The 15,560-nt window shown below is 42.4% G+C and overlaps 1 protein-coding gene across 1 annotated transcript in view; it reads right to left on the reverse strand.

The window, feature by feature from the left end:
- Positions 1-856: 856 nt before the first annotated feature.
- LOC120997173 overlaps positions 857-15,560 on the reverse strand; it is a 45,272-nt gene continuing 30,568 nt past the window's right edge. Inside the window, exons 14-21 of the mRNA XM_040427188.1 lie at positions 10,192-10,258; positions 9,971-10,105; positions 9,014-9,349; positions 8,491-8,606; positions 6,550-6,641; positions 3,036-3,153; positions 2,314-2,433; positions 857-1,120 (exon numbers count right to left, since the gene is read on the reverse strand). Coding sequence (XP_040283122.1) covers positions 965-1,120; positions 2,314-2,433; positions 3,036-3,153; positions 6,550-6,641; positions 8,491-8,606; positions 9,014-9,349; positions 9,971-10,105; positions 10,192-10,258 — 1,140 coding nt within the window. The 3' untranslated portion in view covers positions 857-964. The remainder of the gene's footprint in view (positions 1,121-2,313; positions 2,434-3,035; positions 3,154-6,549; positions 6,642-8,490; positions 8,607-9,013; positions 9,350-9,970; positions 10,106-10,191; positions 10,259-15,560) is intronic.

Genomic DNA, 15,560 nt, shown 5'->3' on the forward strand with positions numbered 1-15,560 from the left:
CTCAATATATCCAAACAGTGCTCAGATGCCACAAACACAGTCAAATCGCCATGGGGTTTAGGTTTAGCATGGGCTGATGAGAGGGCCCATAATCCTGGGGCAAGAGGCTGGCAACCAGGCTTCTCCACCACCCAGTGGTGAGGTTGGTTTTGCCACATTTTTCCCCTTTTCCAAACAGACTAACAGGGTATCTGACCTTCTGCCGATCAGTGCCCTTGTTAGTCCAGCAGCCCACCCACAAAATAGAAACAGCAGTACAGCCCACCCACAATAAATGGTTACTACACCTTTGCAAGGGATAAACTTGTCCATGTCCATGTGCCTCACTACGGCTTCTCCACCAGTGGCGAGGTTGGTTTAGCCACACCCCCAGTGCACATACACAGTAGTCTGTTAATACTGCGCATATGTTGGGGAAATGCTTCTTCTACTAAGCTTCTAGACTGCAATGTATGTGACGCCAGTGATATCGCCCTTACACTGCATGGCCCGGAAGAGAGACCTCTGCATCTAGAATGACATATCAGCAGAAGTGCTGAGAAAGAGACAGGGGGTGTCACATGACCGCTGCCTTGATGAAGAAAACAGGGTTGCTTCACACAGGTAGGTTATATTTAATTAATTGTATAACTTTCAATTTGTACCAGAAAACCCCTGCAAATCTTAGGCCACTTTCATACAGTCAGTGTTTGATCAGTGATTGTGAACCAATGGAGGCTTCACAAAGATAAGGTATGACAGGAGGATTTGCTGTTATTCTGTGTTTTTGACCTGCACCTGGTTTTGGCTCACAATCACTAATAGAAATCACTGATCAAATACTGACTGTGTGAAAGCGGCCTTTTTTTTTTTTTTACTTAACACCCCTTTCAGGCCAGAGCTCACGGCAGTATTCATGCTTTATACAGTATGTATGTAACTATGTTTTATGTCATAGCAGTCACTTATCAAGTGCGTCAAAATGCTAGTTACAACTTGATTTCCGGAATGCAGAGGATGCAGTGTCCGGCTGATGCAGATAAAGTAATTCAGATTCTGAAGCACTAATCTTCTCAGATGTGAAACGCCTCTGTATTTCAAGCAGTACAGCCTGGTCCCTCTTTTCTGCCAACCTATTAAACTACAAGAAAAATATCTGTAAGGTTATTCGTTTTTACAAAGTGAAGAACTAAGCTACAAAAGTAATTTCTAGAATCTTAATTGTACTACTAAAATTGTTAGTGATCGGTCACCTGCCCTGGATTATGGCAACCATCAACAGGAGTAACATTTTTCATTTACCAATGAACTGGTTATAACGACCATATTGTTAGGCCTCATGCACATGACCGTATGGCTTTTTCAGTGTTTTGCGGTCCGTTTTTCACGGATCCGTTGTTCCGTTTTTTGTTTCCGTTGTGTTTCCGTTTCTGTTCCGTTTTTCCGTTCCGTTTTTTCCGTATGGCATATACAGTATACAGTAATTACATAGATAAAATTGGGCTGGGCATAACATTTTCAATAGATGGTTCAGCAAAAAACGGAACGGAAACGGAAGACATACGGATGCATTTCCGTATGTGTTCCGTTTTTTGCGGACCCATTGACTTGAATGGAGCCACGGACTGTGATTTGCGGGCAATAATAGGACATGTTCTATGTTAAAACGGAACGGAAAAACGGAAATACGGAAACGGAATGTATACGGAGTACATTCCGTTTTTTTTGCGGACCCATTGAAATGAATGGTTCCGTATACGGACCGTATACGGAACGCAAAAAACGTCCAGTAAACGGGGGAAAAAAAACGTCCGTGTGCAATAGGCCTTAGATGTTTACCACACAGGACACAGATGAAGCTTCTAGATCTGCAAAAGTTTCCATCAAAGATGCTTCTAGTATACATGTAAAAAGTCAAAGTTGATGTCACAATTCTGTGTATTGCTAGAGGCAAAAATCATGCATGGTATGTAGCTAATGGAACTTAGAAGTTAAACACGTGGTATTTTCAGATGGTGATAATGTCAGGTATGGAATCCAGTTTCAGGGTGCTGGTAAACAGCTGGATAACCGACCTGTAATGGAGGAGGAGGAGGAGACCCCACTACTGCAGTTCCTGAATGTCTATTACTAAATAAACCCCAAAATTTCCATCTTAGTGTTCAAGACCATTGGAACTATTGTCCTAAATTCGTAGATCATCCTAGACATACGTGTTAACAAATCTCCTCCTCTCTATTCTCGATTAACAGTATGAAGCGATGCAAAGGAGAGGCCTTTAGGATCACTTCCATGTTTCAACGTAAAGTATATATTAATCACTGAAGATCTCACCACAGATGGATCTTTAACGTTCTTGGTTCCAGCACTCAGGTCTCTGAATTCCCTCTTGTTTTTCATTGCTTGTTCTACCAGCTGGAGGAATTTTTCATTGAGGACATCTATTGCCTCTTCCTGTCATGCAATAGAAGTAGTAAAAATGTTTTATGATATACAGTATACTGTAAAGGTTGATCATGAATTCTACATTGTGAAAACATAAGCATGCAAGATTGGATGGATCTGAGACCAGGGCCATAACAGGTAGGTAATGGCTCCCTGGGCACAATGCGGAATGGAGCCAACCCCAACCTTACAACAGTTCAGAAAAACAAAATGTAATGGTGATTACAGACTATATCCCGATGTCTTAAAGGGGTTGTCTGGGTTCAGAGCTTCACCCAGGAAGCCTCCACCTGGTAGTGTAAAAATATTTACAAAAAAGCCTTTGCGCTGTGCGATACAATGCAGGGCAAGGGAGAGCATTGGAACATGAAATGGTCCAATGCTCATGTCAGAGGGGCCGGAGGGGTGAAAATGGGGATATGTCCGGATTCAGTTCTGAACCCGGACAACCCCTGTAACTTCCCCTTGTCTCTGTCCTTGGCTTCAATGTGTTCTTTCATCCAGTAGTGTGACCCTCTTAATCACTGGTTTCTGTGAGATCTGCTATGGCCTGAAATACTAGATAGTAAATACTTCATACAATATGTAATCCAAAGATATTAATGACCTACCTGCATAGCCATCTGATCTGAACTCTGCTCTTTGGGACTCTCTCTGAGACATCCAGAATTCTTTATAAACACATTTTCCATGATTCTCTGGTTTTTAAACTTGCTGTAAAATTCACAGCTGATAAAAGATGACAAGAAAATAAATGTGGAGAACGCCGATAAAGCCAGATCAATGTGCAGATTTGTGTAATGACATACAAGATGCTGTGGATAATATGGGTTGTTACATATATAGGCGACAAGGCATAAGTGTGTGATTGGCAGGGGTCAGTCCTTTGGGACCCTGAGAACAGGAGCCCTGTCTTCCCTCAATTTAATGGAGTGGCAGTAGATTAAAAAGCTTGGCTATCTACGGCAGTCCCATAGAGTTGAATGGAGAGGCAGTGAGCATGTGAGACCACCACTTCATTTAAATAGAAGCCCACAGTGGCCCCATTCTCTTGATTGGCAAGGACCCAGTAGTCAGAGTTGGTAGTCGGACCCCCAATTCTGTTTATTTGTTCTAGCATAGAAATAAAAAAAATAGAATTGCTGTTGGACACCACTGGGATCTCAAATTTTTTAGAATCTTAGTCCTCTTGTTCCCTCCTTTTGTTCCTGAAAAGTGCAATCATAATACATTGAGAGGACTTATGAGTTCACACTCAGAAGGCCCTCTCCATTAAACTGGTTTCAAAAGAATTCAATATCGAATCCCACTGACTATAACGCATACCTCCCAACTTTTTGGACGGTTAAACAGGGAATCGTATGGTTCATTGTGTGAAAGTCAATTTTTCATGTATATTTATACACTTTTGTAGTTTCCTTAGTGCACAATAGTGCAAAAATGATCTAAATATAGAGATTTCTAAAATCCAAATTGCATCCAATAATGAAATAATATACAAGGTAGGTTCTAATATACAGATAGGAACCAGACAAACACTTTCTTGATTATTATTAGAAATGTAACAATGCAAATCTATACCTCAGATCAAAAAGAGGGACATTTAAGGAGAAAAGATCAAAAAGAGGGACACTTGGTGGGTCTGTATAATGGGGTCTGCCGGGTTTCTAGTATGGATTCCATTATTCTGCCAGACAAAATATCGCTGAATACAGTATTTTTTTTTGTGGAACCTCCACTGCAGAACCAAGCCTAAGGCCTCCTGCGCACCGTGCGCCCTGTGGCCGTGCTGCAGGCCACAATGCACGAATACCGACTGTGGGGCAGCCGCAGCGGATCGCGGACCCATTCACTTTAATGGGTCCGCGATCTGCCCGTTCAGCAAAAAGATAGGACATGTTCTAGCTTTTTGCGGAATGGAAGTACGGGACAAAACCCCATGGAAGCACTCCATAGTGCTTCCGTGGGTTTCCGATCCGTGCCATTCTGCATCTCTGGATTTGCGGACCCATTAAAGTGAATGGGTCCGCATCCGTGATGCGGAATGCCCACGGAACGGCACCCATCTATTGCGGATCTGCAAATGCGGTCCGCAATACGGCCACGGGGTGCACACATTCGTATGCAGGAGGCCTAAGGATATATAATTTTTTTGCATTCCAGTCTTAATAAAAAAAATACTCCATAAGATGGGTCAAATTTACTAAGAGGCCTATGACTGTTAAAGGAAAGTTGTCACCTCCCTGGACTGCTATTAGGAGCAATACTACATGAATAATACTGCTACTACTAAGCTGGGATCTCTACACTGATTTCAGAGGATTTTAATATTTGTGGCCTGTCCTCAGGAAAGCTCATCAAAAAGGCTATGGGCACATTTGGGTGCACTCTTTTATTTATTTATTACAAATTTTAAACAGTTTTTGTTCCGCAGTCTTCACTTTCAGTGCATCTACAGACCATTTATTTTAGCTTTACAGTGAATCTGTAGGGAAGCTGCTCTGAGGGTTGAAGTGTATCCCCTATCTCTGAACTCCTGACAACTCATATACACTCATTATAACTAAATTATGATCAAACTGATAACAATATGGGTTAAAGGAGTGCTAATGAGCAGCCAGGTTTTCGGTGATCAGTGGCTATGCAGTGAACCACCATAGCAACAACCTGATCAATTCAGTGTAAAACAAAAAGCCAAAGTCTGCAGATAGACTGAAAGTGATAGCTATAGAACAAAATCAGTCCAAAATGGAACCTAAGCTTAGGATAGTCCATCAGTATTAAAATACCAGAGAACCCGTTTAGGTATGTGTGGGTCAGAGTCCTCTCAATATATTACAATGATATTAATTATTGATATGAATAATAATTGATATATAGGGGTATAATTGAGTATGTCTATTATTAGCCCATTATTAATAGATGGTAAAACTTTAAGATGTGATTATAATAAATCATCTACTGATGACTCTGTAAGTGCTGGGAAATAGTATGATATTGTCTGCATAATGACCAATTTGGTCTTCCTATCCCTCCACCTGTATCCCATGAATTAGTGGGCTATTCCTAATCCGGATGACCAGAGCTTCTATTGCCAAGGCAAAAAGAAGTGGCACATGTTTTTTAGGGACTTCACCTGTATTTCCTGAGAAACCACTGTGTTATGGGGTTTAAAGTTCTGCTATTTATTTTCTTATGTCTTTATCTGCTCAATGTACACAGCTTTGATAAGTGAGGTCCAGTTTAGAGTCCTTTTCAATTGAGTTATTTGAGCCCCAAATGAGCATTTATCGATAATATTTAAGTCTACTGGCACTCTTTTGCACACTTTTTTTTTAAACGGTCTGACAAAAACTGAAAGGAGGACGATCAGTCGTTACTAGAATCTTTGGTCCCTTATTCAGTTTGCATGATGTTGGCATAGCATGATCTGCTGCCAACAAGCAACAGTTTTTGGTGTCGCACAATCAATGCTAATATTTGCTCATTTGGCAGGTGGTTGCTGGCAAGTTTATATACGCCAATGGTCAGGAATGAGCATTTTCTGTTCCCAATAATAATCAGTCCATGGAAAAGGACCCTTATCTGCATTGTCTACTAATGCTCAATGTATTTTAAATTCCATCTAGTGTCTCAACAGATGTGTAAGGGTGCCTTTGCACATATCAAGATTTTGTTACAGAAAATTTCTGCAACCAAAAATCAGTTCCATTGATTTGAATGGGTTTGTTTTGGTGGGAAGCACATGGATTTCTGCAAACCCCAATCAGATGAATGGAATCGATTTTCAGTCTTTCTGCGACACAATATGCCACGTGCGAAGGCACCCTGTCTCTTTCTCAAGCTTACGTTGCAGCCATGCTTATTCAGATTACAGAAGCTACTGTTTAAAAGCATGAGCTCAGCAAAAAGACAGTTCCTGAAGATAGAGTTACAGCAAAGAGCTAGTGGCCACAAACTACTACCAACCAAACTGGGAGACCTCAGGCTCCTCTGCTGTCTAACAGGCTTGTCTGTATGTATGTGGGGGGGGGGACTAGACTTCTCTTTATAAAATAATTGCTATGACAAATCTAATATGCAATTTGTTTTCCTTTTGTGTTACCTGGAGAATACGACACCTACCTTCTCTGCTTATGACAATGATCCGGTAGTTTGTGGATCATCAGAAGGTCTCTGAATGCGGTTTTCATGTCAGACTGTCCTTCACCCATGTCCTGGAACAAGAAGGTCAATGTGAGAATCATACGAAATAAAAAGAATAGGAAAGAGGGTCGAGGAATTTGGGTGATTCAGGCTTAGCTTCAGATGATGAAAGAAACAGATATTTCATTGTTTTGCCTCATGGATGAGGCTGCTCTTGATCGGTCTCGTGAGTTCCTGGAGCTTTATGCTGGGTTCACCAGGATGCTCATACAGTATTACCAAAACTGCACTTAAATAAAAAATAAATAAAAAATACTTATTTGATGGGATTTCTTATTGGGAGGTATTCTCTACAGCATGGGTGTCAAACATGCGGCCCGCAATGAATATCTTTGCGGCCCGGCAAAGATGCAGCATCGCAGACTGCTATGTATGAGCCGGGAGAGAGGAGGGGCTGGAGTCCGTCACTAGGGGCGGGGCCCGGTGCAGTCACTGTACTCTTACACCGGGCCCCGCCGCTCACCAAAGTATTTATAAACGTGAATCCTTATCCTGTTATTAAGTTGAACTAACGCTGCCCTCTCCCATGTTCCCATGTTCCCCTGTATCCCCATAGCACTTACTTAAGCTTCAATAGCAGGCAGAGCGGACGGCAGCAGTAACGTCACTCACTGACGTCGAGCGCCTGCTCCGCCCACTTTATGAATGAAGCAGGCGGAGCAGACGCGCGACGTCAGCTCTGCCTGCTATGGAAGCATGTTCGTAAGTGCTGTGGGGATACAGGGGAACATGGGAGAGCGCAGCGTTAGTTCAACTTAATAACAGGATAAGGATTCACGTTTATAAATACTTCGGTGAGCAGAGGGCCGGTGTATTGGGGGACACTGTTATGAGGGGGATCTGTGGATGACATATAGCAGTGTCATCCACAGATCCCCCCCATAACAGTTCCATCCACAGATCCCCCCACCTCATAACAATGCCATCCACAGATATCCCACCCCATAGCAGTACCATCCACAGATATCCCACCCCATAACAGTTCCATCCACAGATCCCCCACCTCATAACAATGCCATCCACAGATCCCCCATAACAGCACCATCCACAGATCCCCCACCCCATAACAATGCCATCCACAGATCCCCATAACAGTGCCATCCACAGATCCCCCATAACAGTGCCATCCACAGATCCCCATAACAGTGCCATCCACAGATCCCCCATAACAGCACCATCCACAGATCCCCCATAACAGTGCCATCCACAGATCCCCCATAACAGTGCCATCCACAGATCCCCCATAACAGTGCCATCCACAGGTCCCCCATAACAGTGCCATCCACAGATCCCCCACATGACAGTGCGTCATCCACAGATCCCCCATAATAGTGTCATGCACAGACCACCATTAATTCAAAGCCCACCAAAAGCACAACTTTTGGTTAAAAATATTTTTTTCTTATTTTCCTCCTCAAAAACCTAGGTGTGTCTTATAGTGAAGTTTAATATTTGTATATATATATATATAGGTCTCACTTGTGTTATTGGGCAACGGGATGTTGGGGGTCAGCAGTCATGAAACAACAATGTTGTTCTATGAAAATGTACGATTTTTTTTTTGATGCGGCCCACATAAACTTAAATTTTGTTTTTTTGGCCCATGTTAGCCTTTGAGTTTGACATGCTTGCTCTACAGGGCTGATTCAACAGTAACTGCATATGTCAATAAGTGTCAAATATGTATATAGTAGCTGCGGAAATATGTATGTAACTCCACCAGCATTGCATTCATAGAACATACCCATGACTACCAGTAACTACGTTATGCAAAAATGCACGTTCCCCATCAATCAATGCAGTCAATCAGCGCTGACATCCTCAAGTATGGTCTGATGTGTATTGTCTGACAGCACTTACTGTGACCTTCTCCGATCTCTCTGCACCCCAAGAATAGAAGAACGCATGGGATAGTGCCCTGAAAGATCCATTCATGCACTGTAGATATTCACTATTAATGGGTGTCTGATGCATCCCTAAGAACAAAAGCAACGTTTCAGCCATATTGTACGTTGAAAATTGTCAATATTGTAAAAGGTTACATATAGAGTTTTCCAGTACATGGTTATTGATGGCCTGTGGTCAGAATAGGTCATCAATATCATATCAGTGAGGGTCTGATACCGCGCACCCTCATGATTAGAGGTTTCGGGCAGCTGTTGGTGCCAGAAACCATACAGTGGACAGAGCTTCCTTTCACTGAGTGAGAAACAGCTGCTTGGTGGAACTGTGGGGTTTTGGACCCACACTAATCTTATATTCTGAAGATAGGCCATCAAGTAAGGGAAGCCCTTTTATTAAAAAATATATATATATATTCTCATTTTATAACAGTGGCTTAATTCATTATAATCAATGGGTTTATGGCCTCTCTGATATTTACCTGTACTGATCTGTGCCACCGCATGCACAATGACCACTGCTAGCTCCCCAACATGATCCAGGCATGTAGGTGGTACAAACAAAATTTTATTTTCTGCATCATAATAGGAGTCTCCAAGATGCAGATCCTCCTTCTGCTGCCCAAAACTCTGTATTCTTGGAATTGCTTGAGCGATCAGAAGTAGCAGAGGATATTGGGAGCAGCTATGACATACAAGATGGAGGAGAGCTGAGCCAAAGCGGAACACAATCAACTGACGGGGGGAGAGCTGGCTCATGTCCATTGGAACAAGAGTGCCAACAGTTACTGGCTCGCAGCTTCCCTTAACCTCTTTCTCTGAAAAACAGAAGACAAATATTGAGTAGAGAGTAAGGAGGATGTTGTAATGAAACTTTTTTATTGGCTACAGGCAGCCCGCACGCTATCTTTTAGGAACTGCCACTAGGTTTATGCAATAATATCTTAGGGCAGAGTAATATAGTGACTGACACCCTTATTTTAGTGCTATTTTTTTGCTTACTTTAGTAATTTTCATAAAATCAGTTTATCAGGAGAGAACTACAGGTCTACAGTCATTTGGCTTTTTGGTTCCTTTGAATACACATGCTCTAACCTTGACAAGTATTCAATAATGGAGCTTCCCCAAAACTAACGTCATAGAGTCATGGGTTCCATATTCAGATGAAGGCTAACAAGCCTGAAGTAGCTGATTGCAAGTTAGAATAGTCTGCTCTGTATGCAAAGTCCCATTGGTTCAATACAAATGGCCGGCTACAGGGGCATAAAGAAACAATTTGCCTCTTTCCCTCCCCTACTGACAGAATGAGGATGAACCTTCTCATTTTGTGCATATGCGATAGAAGATAAAATAAACACATTCTCTAAATAAATTTGCTGATTTAGTGGAAAAGATAAAATAAAATTTTCAACATGGAGAAGACCAAACATAAGCAACACCTTTTTGAGACTGTTTTTTTAGTGCTTCTTTGATCTCCTCTAAAGTCTTTGTTAAAGGGCTGGCAGTGATCAGTTTCTTCAGTTTCTCCTCTCTGTACAACGCTGTCATAAAAATCATTGGTGGAAACTGCAAACCTAGGAAAGAGAACAGAAATCTACATATTCATATCCTAATGAAACTGAACATAAAGGTCCTCATTCGATTGCTATATATCACGCACCTACAGAGGAAAGCATTGGTATGTTGCCGTTGATGAGACCTTCGTAAGCATTCTTATTGGCCAAGGTCTAAAATAAAGTAACACAACATTCAGAATATAGCAATTATTTCACTTAGTGTAGTGCAATGCACAGTGCAATTTTCATTGAGGCCACCTTCACACAGTCAGTATTTGATCAGTAATCTATGAGGCCTTGTGCATTTGCCTGTTTGGCAGAGAGGCAAAGACTGCCAATGTCTTTTTGAGTTCTGCTCCCCCTGATTTGCATCAATATTTGTAAGCCAATACTAGGAGTAGAAACTACAAAGGAGAAGTACAATGGGAATATTTGCGCCTCTTCAGTATTTTGGACGCCCTCCTGATTTTGGCCTACAAATACTGATAACAAAAATACTGGACAAATACTGTCTGTGTGTACAGTGGCCTGAGGGAGAGGAACTGGGTAAATGAAAGCATTTGCATGATAACCTTTAGATGGAAGGTGTGTGAGCTGTAATTTTTTCTGCTACCGTAGTAAAAACCAGACAGTGACACATATTCTTATTCTTTAATCTGTTTTTTATTTTATGATTGTGGATTTTTTTTTTCTGAACATGATTATGGGGGCTGCCATCTTTCCTGAGATGCATGTAGAGATATACTTGTGTAGCAGCCAACATGGTCCATAGATAGAGATGAGCGAACTTCTGTTTTAAGTTCGGCGTCTAAAGTTCGGCTTCCGGTTAGCGGAGGATCCCGATATGGATTCCGAATTCCGTTGTGGTCCGTGGTAGCGGAATCAATAATGGCCATTATTGATTCCGCTACCACGGACCACAACAGAATTCGGAATCCATATCGGGATCCTCCGCTAACCGGAAGCCGAACTTTAGACGCCGAACTTAAAACAGAAGTTCGCTCATCTCTAGCCATAGACACAATGGACAGGTGTGGACCTCATGGACATTTATAGGAGAGTTTTCTAGACATGTTCTGTGACCTGTGCAGAGGTCATTGTCCAAGGAAAGGATAAGCTTTGACCATCATCTATTGTGAATGATGAATCCTGTAAATATATGTTAAATATTCACATATACTACTTACAAAAAGTTAGGGATATTTGGCTTACGGGAGAAATTTATGGAAAATGTAAAAAGTTCACTCTACAGTGATATTATATCATAAAAGTAGAGGATTTAAGTAGAAGCATGTAATGGTGATTTCCTCATCTCAAACAATTTATTGAAACAAAAGCCAACACCAGTGGTGGGTATACCTCCACAAAATGTCAGTGTCTCAATCACTTTTCACGTGGCCTTGTCTGCTGAGGCATGGCTTTCCACTCTTCTTGAAGGGTGGCCCTCAGGTCATTGAGGTTCTGGGGTACAGAGTTACAAGCCTCTACACGGCGACTCAGCTGACCCAATACTGTAGGTTTTCAATGAGATTCAGGTCTGGAGAAAGTGCAGGCCGGCCACTCCATTTGAAGTACCAAAGTCCCCAGCAGCCGTTTCCTAATGATGCGACCTCGATGAGCTGGCATATTGTCGACTATTAAGATCTAATTAGGCCTGTGTTGTTCATGCAGAGGCACAATGACTGGATTAATGATGTTATTTAAGTAGTATGGGCTTGTCACTGTACCATTCACAAAGTGTAGGGCAGTTCTGTATTCACTAGACACACCTGCCCACACTGTAACGCCACCACCACCAAAGACTCATCTGGTGACAACAGTGGCTGATGCATAGCGCTCTCCTTGACATTTCCAACATTGTTGGTGGTCATCATTTCTGCTTAGTGTGAATAGACTTTCATCAGTGAACAGCACTGAGGCCCACTGATGCTTTGTTCAGCGTAGATGCTCCCTGGCCCATGCAAGACGGTGACTCCTGTGCCTGGTGGTGTGGTCAGGTACCCTTGCAGGTCGTCTAGCATGCAAAACACGCTGATGTAAACAGTTTTGAATGGTGTACACTCACCTCCTTCAAATATGCCTGGAGTTGTGTGGCATTCAACATCTGGTTCTGCAGGGCAATGAAGCAGTCATCAGTGTGGGATGTGGCCAAAGGACGTCTACTTCTATGCCTTTCTGTGACTCTTCCAGTCTCTCTGTATCTCTGTGAGATTCTAAGCTCAGTGGCCACTTCCGTCTGAGAACATCCTGCTTGAAGCCTCACAATGGTAAAGTACTGTTGATCAGTTGTTAGGTGTCATTTTGGTCTCATTATGTCAAAATGTGAACAGCATGATGAGGAGGACTGTTTAAATACCAATTCTAATTCAACCAGGAAATTTATTGGGCGATTCATGGATCAAACACTTGTTGTGAATTTTGCCATTAAGCTCCTTGTTAGAGAACAGCAAGTTGTGCAAAAAGTACTAAAACACTGAACAGTTGTACATCTTCATTCAAAAGTTTAGAGAAGGTCACATTAAAGTGTAACTGCCATATTATTTTTTTTGGTAATGTGTAGGGGCAGTGATACTGACCATTTTTGTAATATACTTTTATTACTGAAATCATACATTTCTATTAGAAAAGTAGCTCTAAAGTGGCCCATTTTGAGCCTTAGCAACGCTCCTCTGTCTCTGTTTATATAACACGGTCAGTGTTAGCAAGTCTCCACAGTTATGTAAACAGAAGACAGAGGAGCGTTGCTAAGGCTCAAAATGGGCCACTTTAGAGCTATTTTTCTAATAGAAAAGTACGATTTCAGTAATTAAAGTACATTAGAAAAATGATCAATATCACTGCCCCTAAACAATTCACACAAAAAAATAAAAAAAAATAATAGAATGGGAGTTACACATTAAGTTCACCTGTAAAGGTTAGAGAGCATTTTATGATAAGTGCAAGATAATGCACCTGGGACGTAAAAACCCAAGAGCAGAATATAAAATCAGTGATACAGTCCTAACCTCAGTATCTGAGGAAAGGGATTTAGGGGTCATTATTTCAGAAGACTTAAAGGTAGGCAGACAATGTCATAGAGCAGCAGGAAATGCTAGCAGAATGCTTGGGTGTATAGGGAGAGGAATTACCAGTAGAAAGAGGGAGGTGCTCATGCCGCTCTACAGAGCACTAGTGAGACCTAATTTGGAGTATTGTGCTCAGTACTGGAGACCATATCTGCAGAAGGATATTGATACTTTGGAGAGAGTTCAGAGAAGAGCTACTAAACTGGTACATGGATTGCAGGATAAAACTTACCAGGAAAGATTAAAGGACCTTAACATGTATAGCTTGGAAGAAAGACGAGACAGAGGGGATATGATAGAAACTTTTAAATACATAAAGGGAATCAACAAGGTAAAAGAGGAGAGAATATTTAAAAGAAGAAAAACTGCTACAAGAGGACATAGTTTTAAATTAGAGACGCAAAGGTTTAAAAGTAATATCAGGAAGTATTACTTTACTGAGAGAGTAGTGGATGCATGGAATAGCCTTCCTGCAGAAGTGGTAGCTGCAAATACAGTGGAGGAGTTTAAGCATGCATGGGATAGGCATAAGGCCATCCTTCATATAAGATAGGGCCAGGGGCTATCCATAGTATTTAGTATATTGGGCAGACTGGATGGGCCAAATGGTTCTTATCTGCCGACACATTCTATGTTTCTATGTTTCTATGTTCATCCTGAAATTTCATCCACAAGTGATATGTCATTGTAATCCTGCCTGTGATGATAATTAGATGACTTCTGAAAAGTGATCTGTACAGACCAAAAAGAGGCTCTATTATTAAGCTTAGTGGCCAGTGCAAAAACTGCAGGAATAATAGATAGTGACAAGGAAAACTAAAAATAACCAAAAATTCTTTAGAAATATGTTTAACATAAAAACTTGATTTAAAGGGGTATTATCATCTTATTGATCAGTGTTAATTAAAATCCTTTGCCCCCATTGAAGACTTTTTCCTATACATCTCATAAAAAATATCCTACCATTCTATTTAAAATTTCTTCTTTCTCTTAGTGCTGTTTATTTGCGCTTCCCATGGATACGGCCACATCTCGCCTGCCGCATTCATGGGCCGCGCCTGCGCACTGCAGCGTCTGCGATCCTGCGGCCGGCCTGTTGAATAACTTGTGAACGCGCACGTCGCTATCTATTTCGGGTGGCCGCGCATGCACAGAATATCCATCCCGTCTGAGATAGAGCCGCGCATGCGCGGCCGTACGAACAGTTCGGGTGAGGCAGCGGAGTGTGTGGACGGACATCGGAGGACCTGGAGAGACTATTTCCTAATAGGTAAGTATCATTTCTACTCGCCCCACTAAATCCACCAACGATTACTGAAGATGGAGGCACTTGAGGGGGCAGATGGAGGCACTTGAGGGGGCAGATGGAGGCACTTTTGGGGCTATATGAGGCATATGGGGGGTATATGAGGCATATGGGGGGCTATATGAGTTATATGGGGGCTGTTTAATACATATTGGGGGCTGATGGGGGCTGTTTGAGGCATATTGGGGGCTGATGGGGGCTGTTTGAGGCTGATGGGGGCTTTTTGAGGCTGATGGGGGGCTGTATGAGGCTGATGGGGGGCTTTATGAGGCTGATGGGGGGCTTTATGAGGCTGATGGGGGCTGTATGAGGCTCATGGGGGCTGTATGTGGCTCATGGGGGCTGTATGAGGCTCATGGGGGCTGTTTGATGCATATTGGGGGCTGTTTGATGCATATTGGAGGCTGATGGGTGCTATTTGAGGCATATGGGGGCTGATGGGGCAATATGAGGCATATGGGGGGCTGTATGAGGCATATGGGGGGCTGTTTAAGTCATATGGGGGGCTGTTTGAGGCATATGGGGGGCTGTTTGAGGCATATGGGGGCTGATGGAGGCACTTGGGGCTGATGGATGTAGCAGAGCTGAATATCCTGCTGTTCAGCCATAGTTCTAGTGGGGAAGGGAATAGACAAATGTAGCAGGGCTGTATATGTGTCGGGTCAGCATCAATGCTGGTGGAAGAGAGAAACTGATGTAGCAGGGCTGTATATGTTGCGGGTCAGCATCAATGCTGGTGGAAGAGAGAAACTGATGTAGCAGAGCTGTATATGTTGCGGGTCAGCATCAATGCTGGTGGAAGCGAGAAACAGATGTAGCAGAGCTGAATATGTGGCTGTTCTGACACAGTGCTGGTTGAAGAGATAAACAGACAGATGTAGCAGAGCTGTATATGTAACTTTTCAGACACAGTGCTAGCGGGGGAGTAGAATAAAGATGTAGCAGGGCTGTATAGGAAGCCATTCAGCCAAAGTGATGTTAGGGAACTGGAGAAGACACATGTAGCTGAGCTGTATATGCATCTATAAAGATACATAGTGTAAGGTTTATACACAACTGGAGTACAGCTGTAATGGAAACAAATCTGCATCAGTGCTGGTGG

This window comes from Bufo bufo, chromosome 1 (assembly GCF_905171765.1).
Source record: "Bufo bufo chromosome 1, aBufBuf1.1, whole genome shotgun sequence".
Taxonomy (NCBI): domain Eukaryota; kingdom Metazoa; phylum Chordata; class Amphibia; order Anura; family Bufonidae; genus Bufo; species Bufo bufo.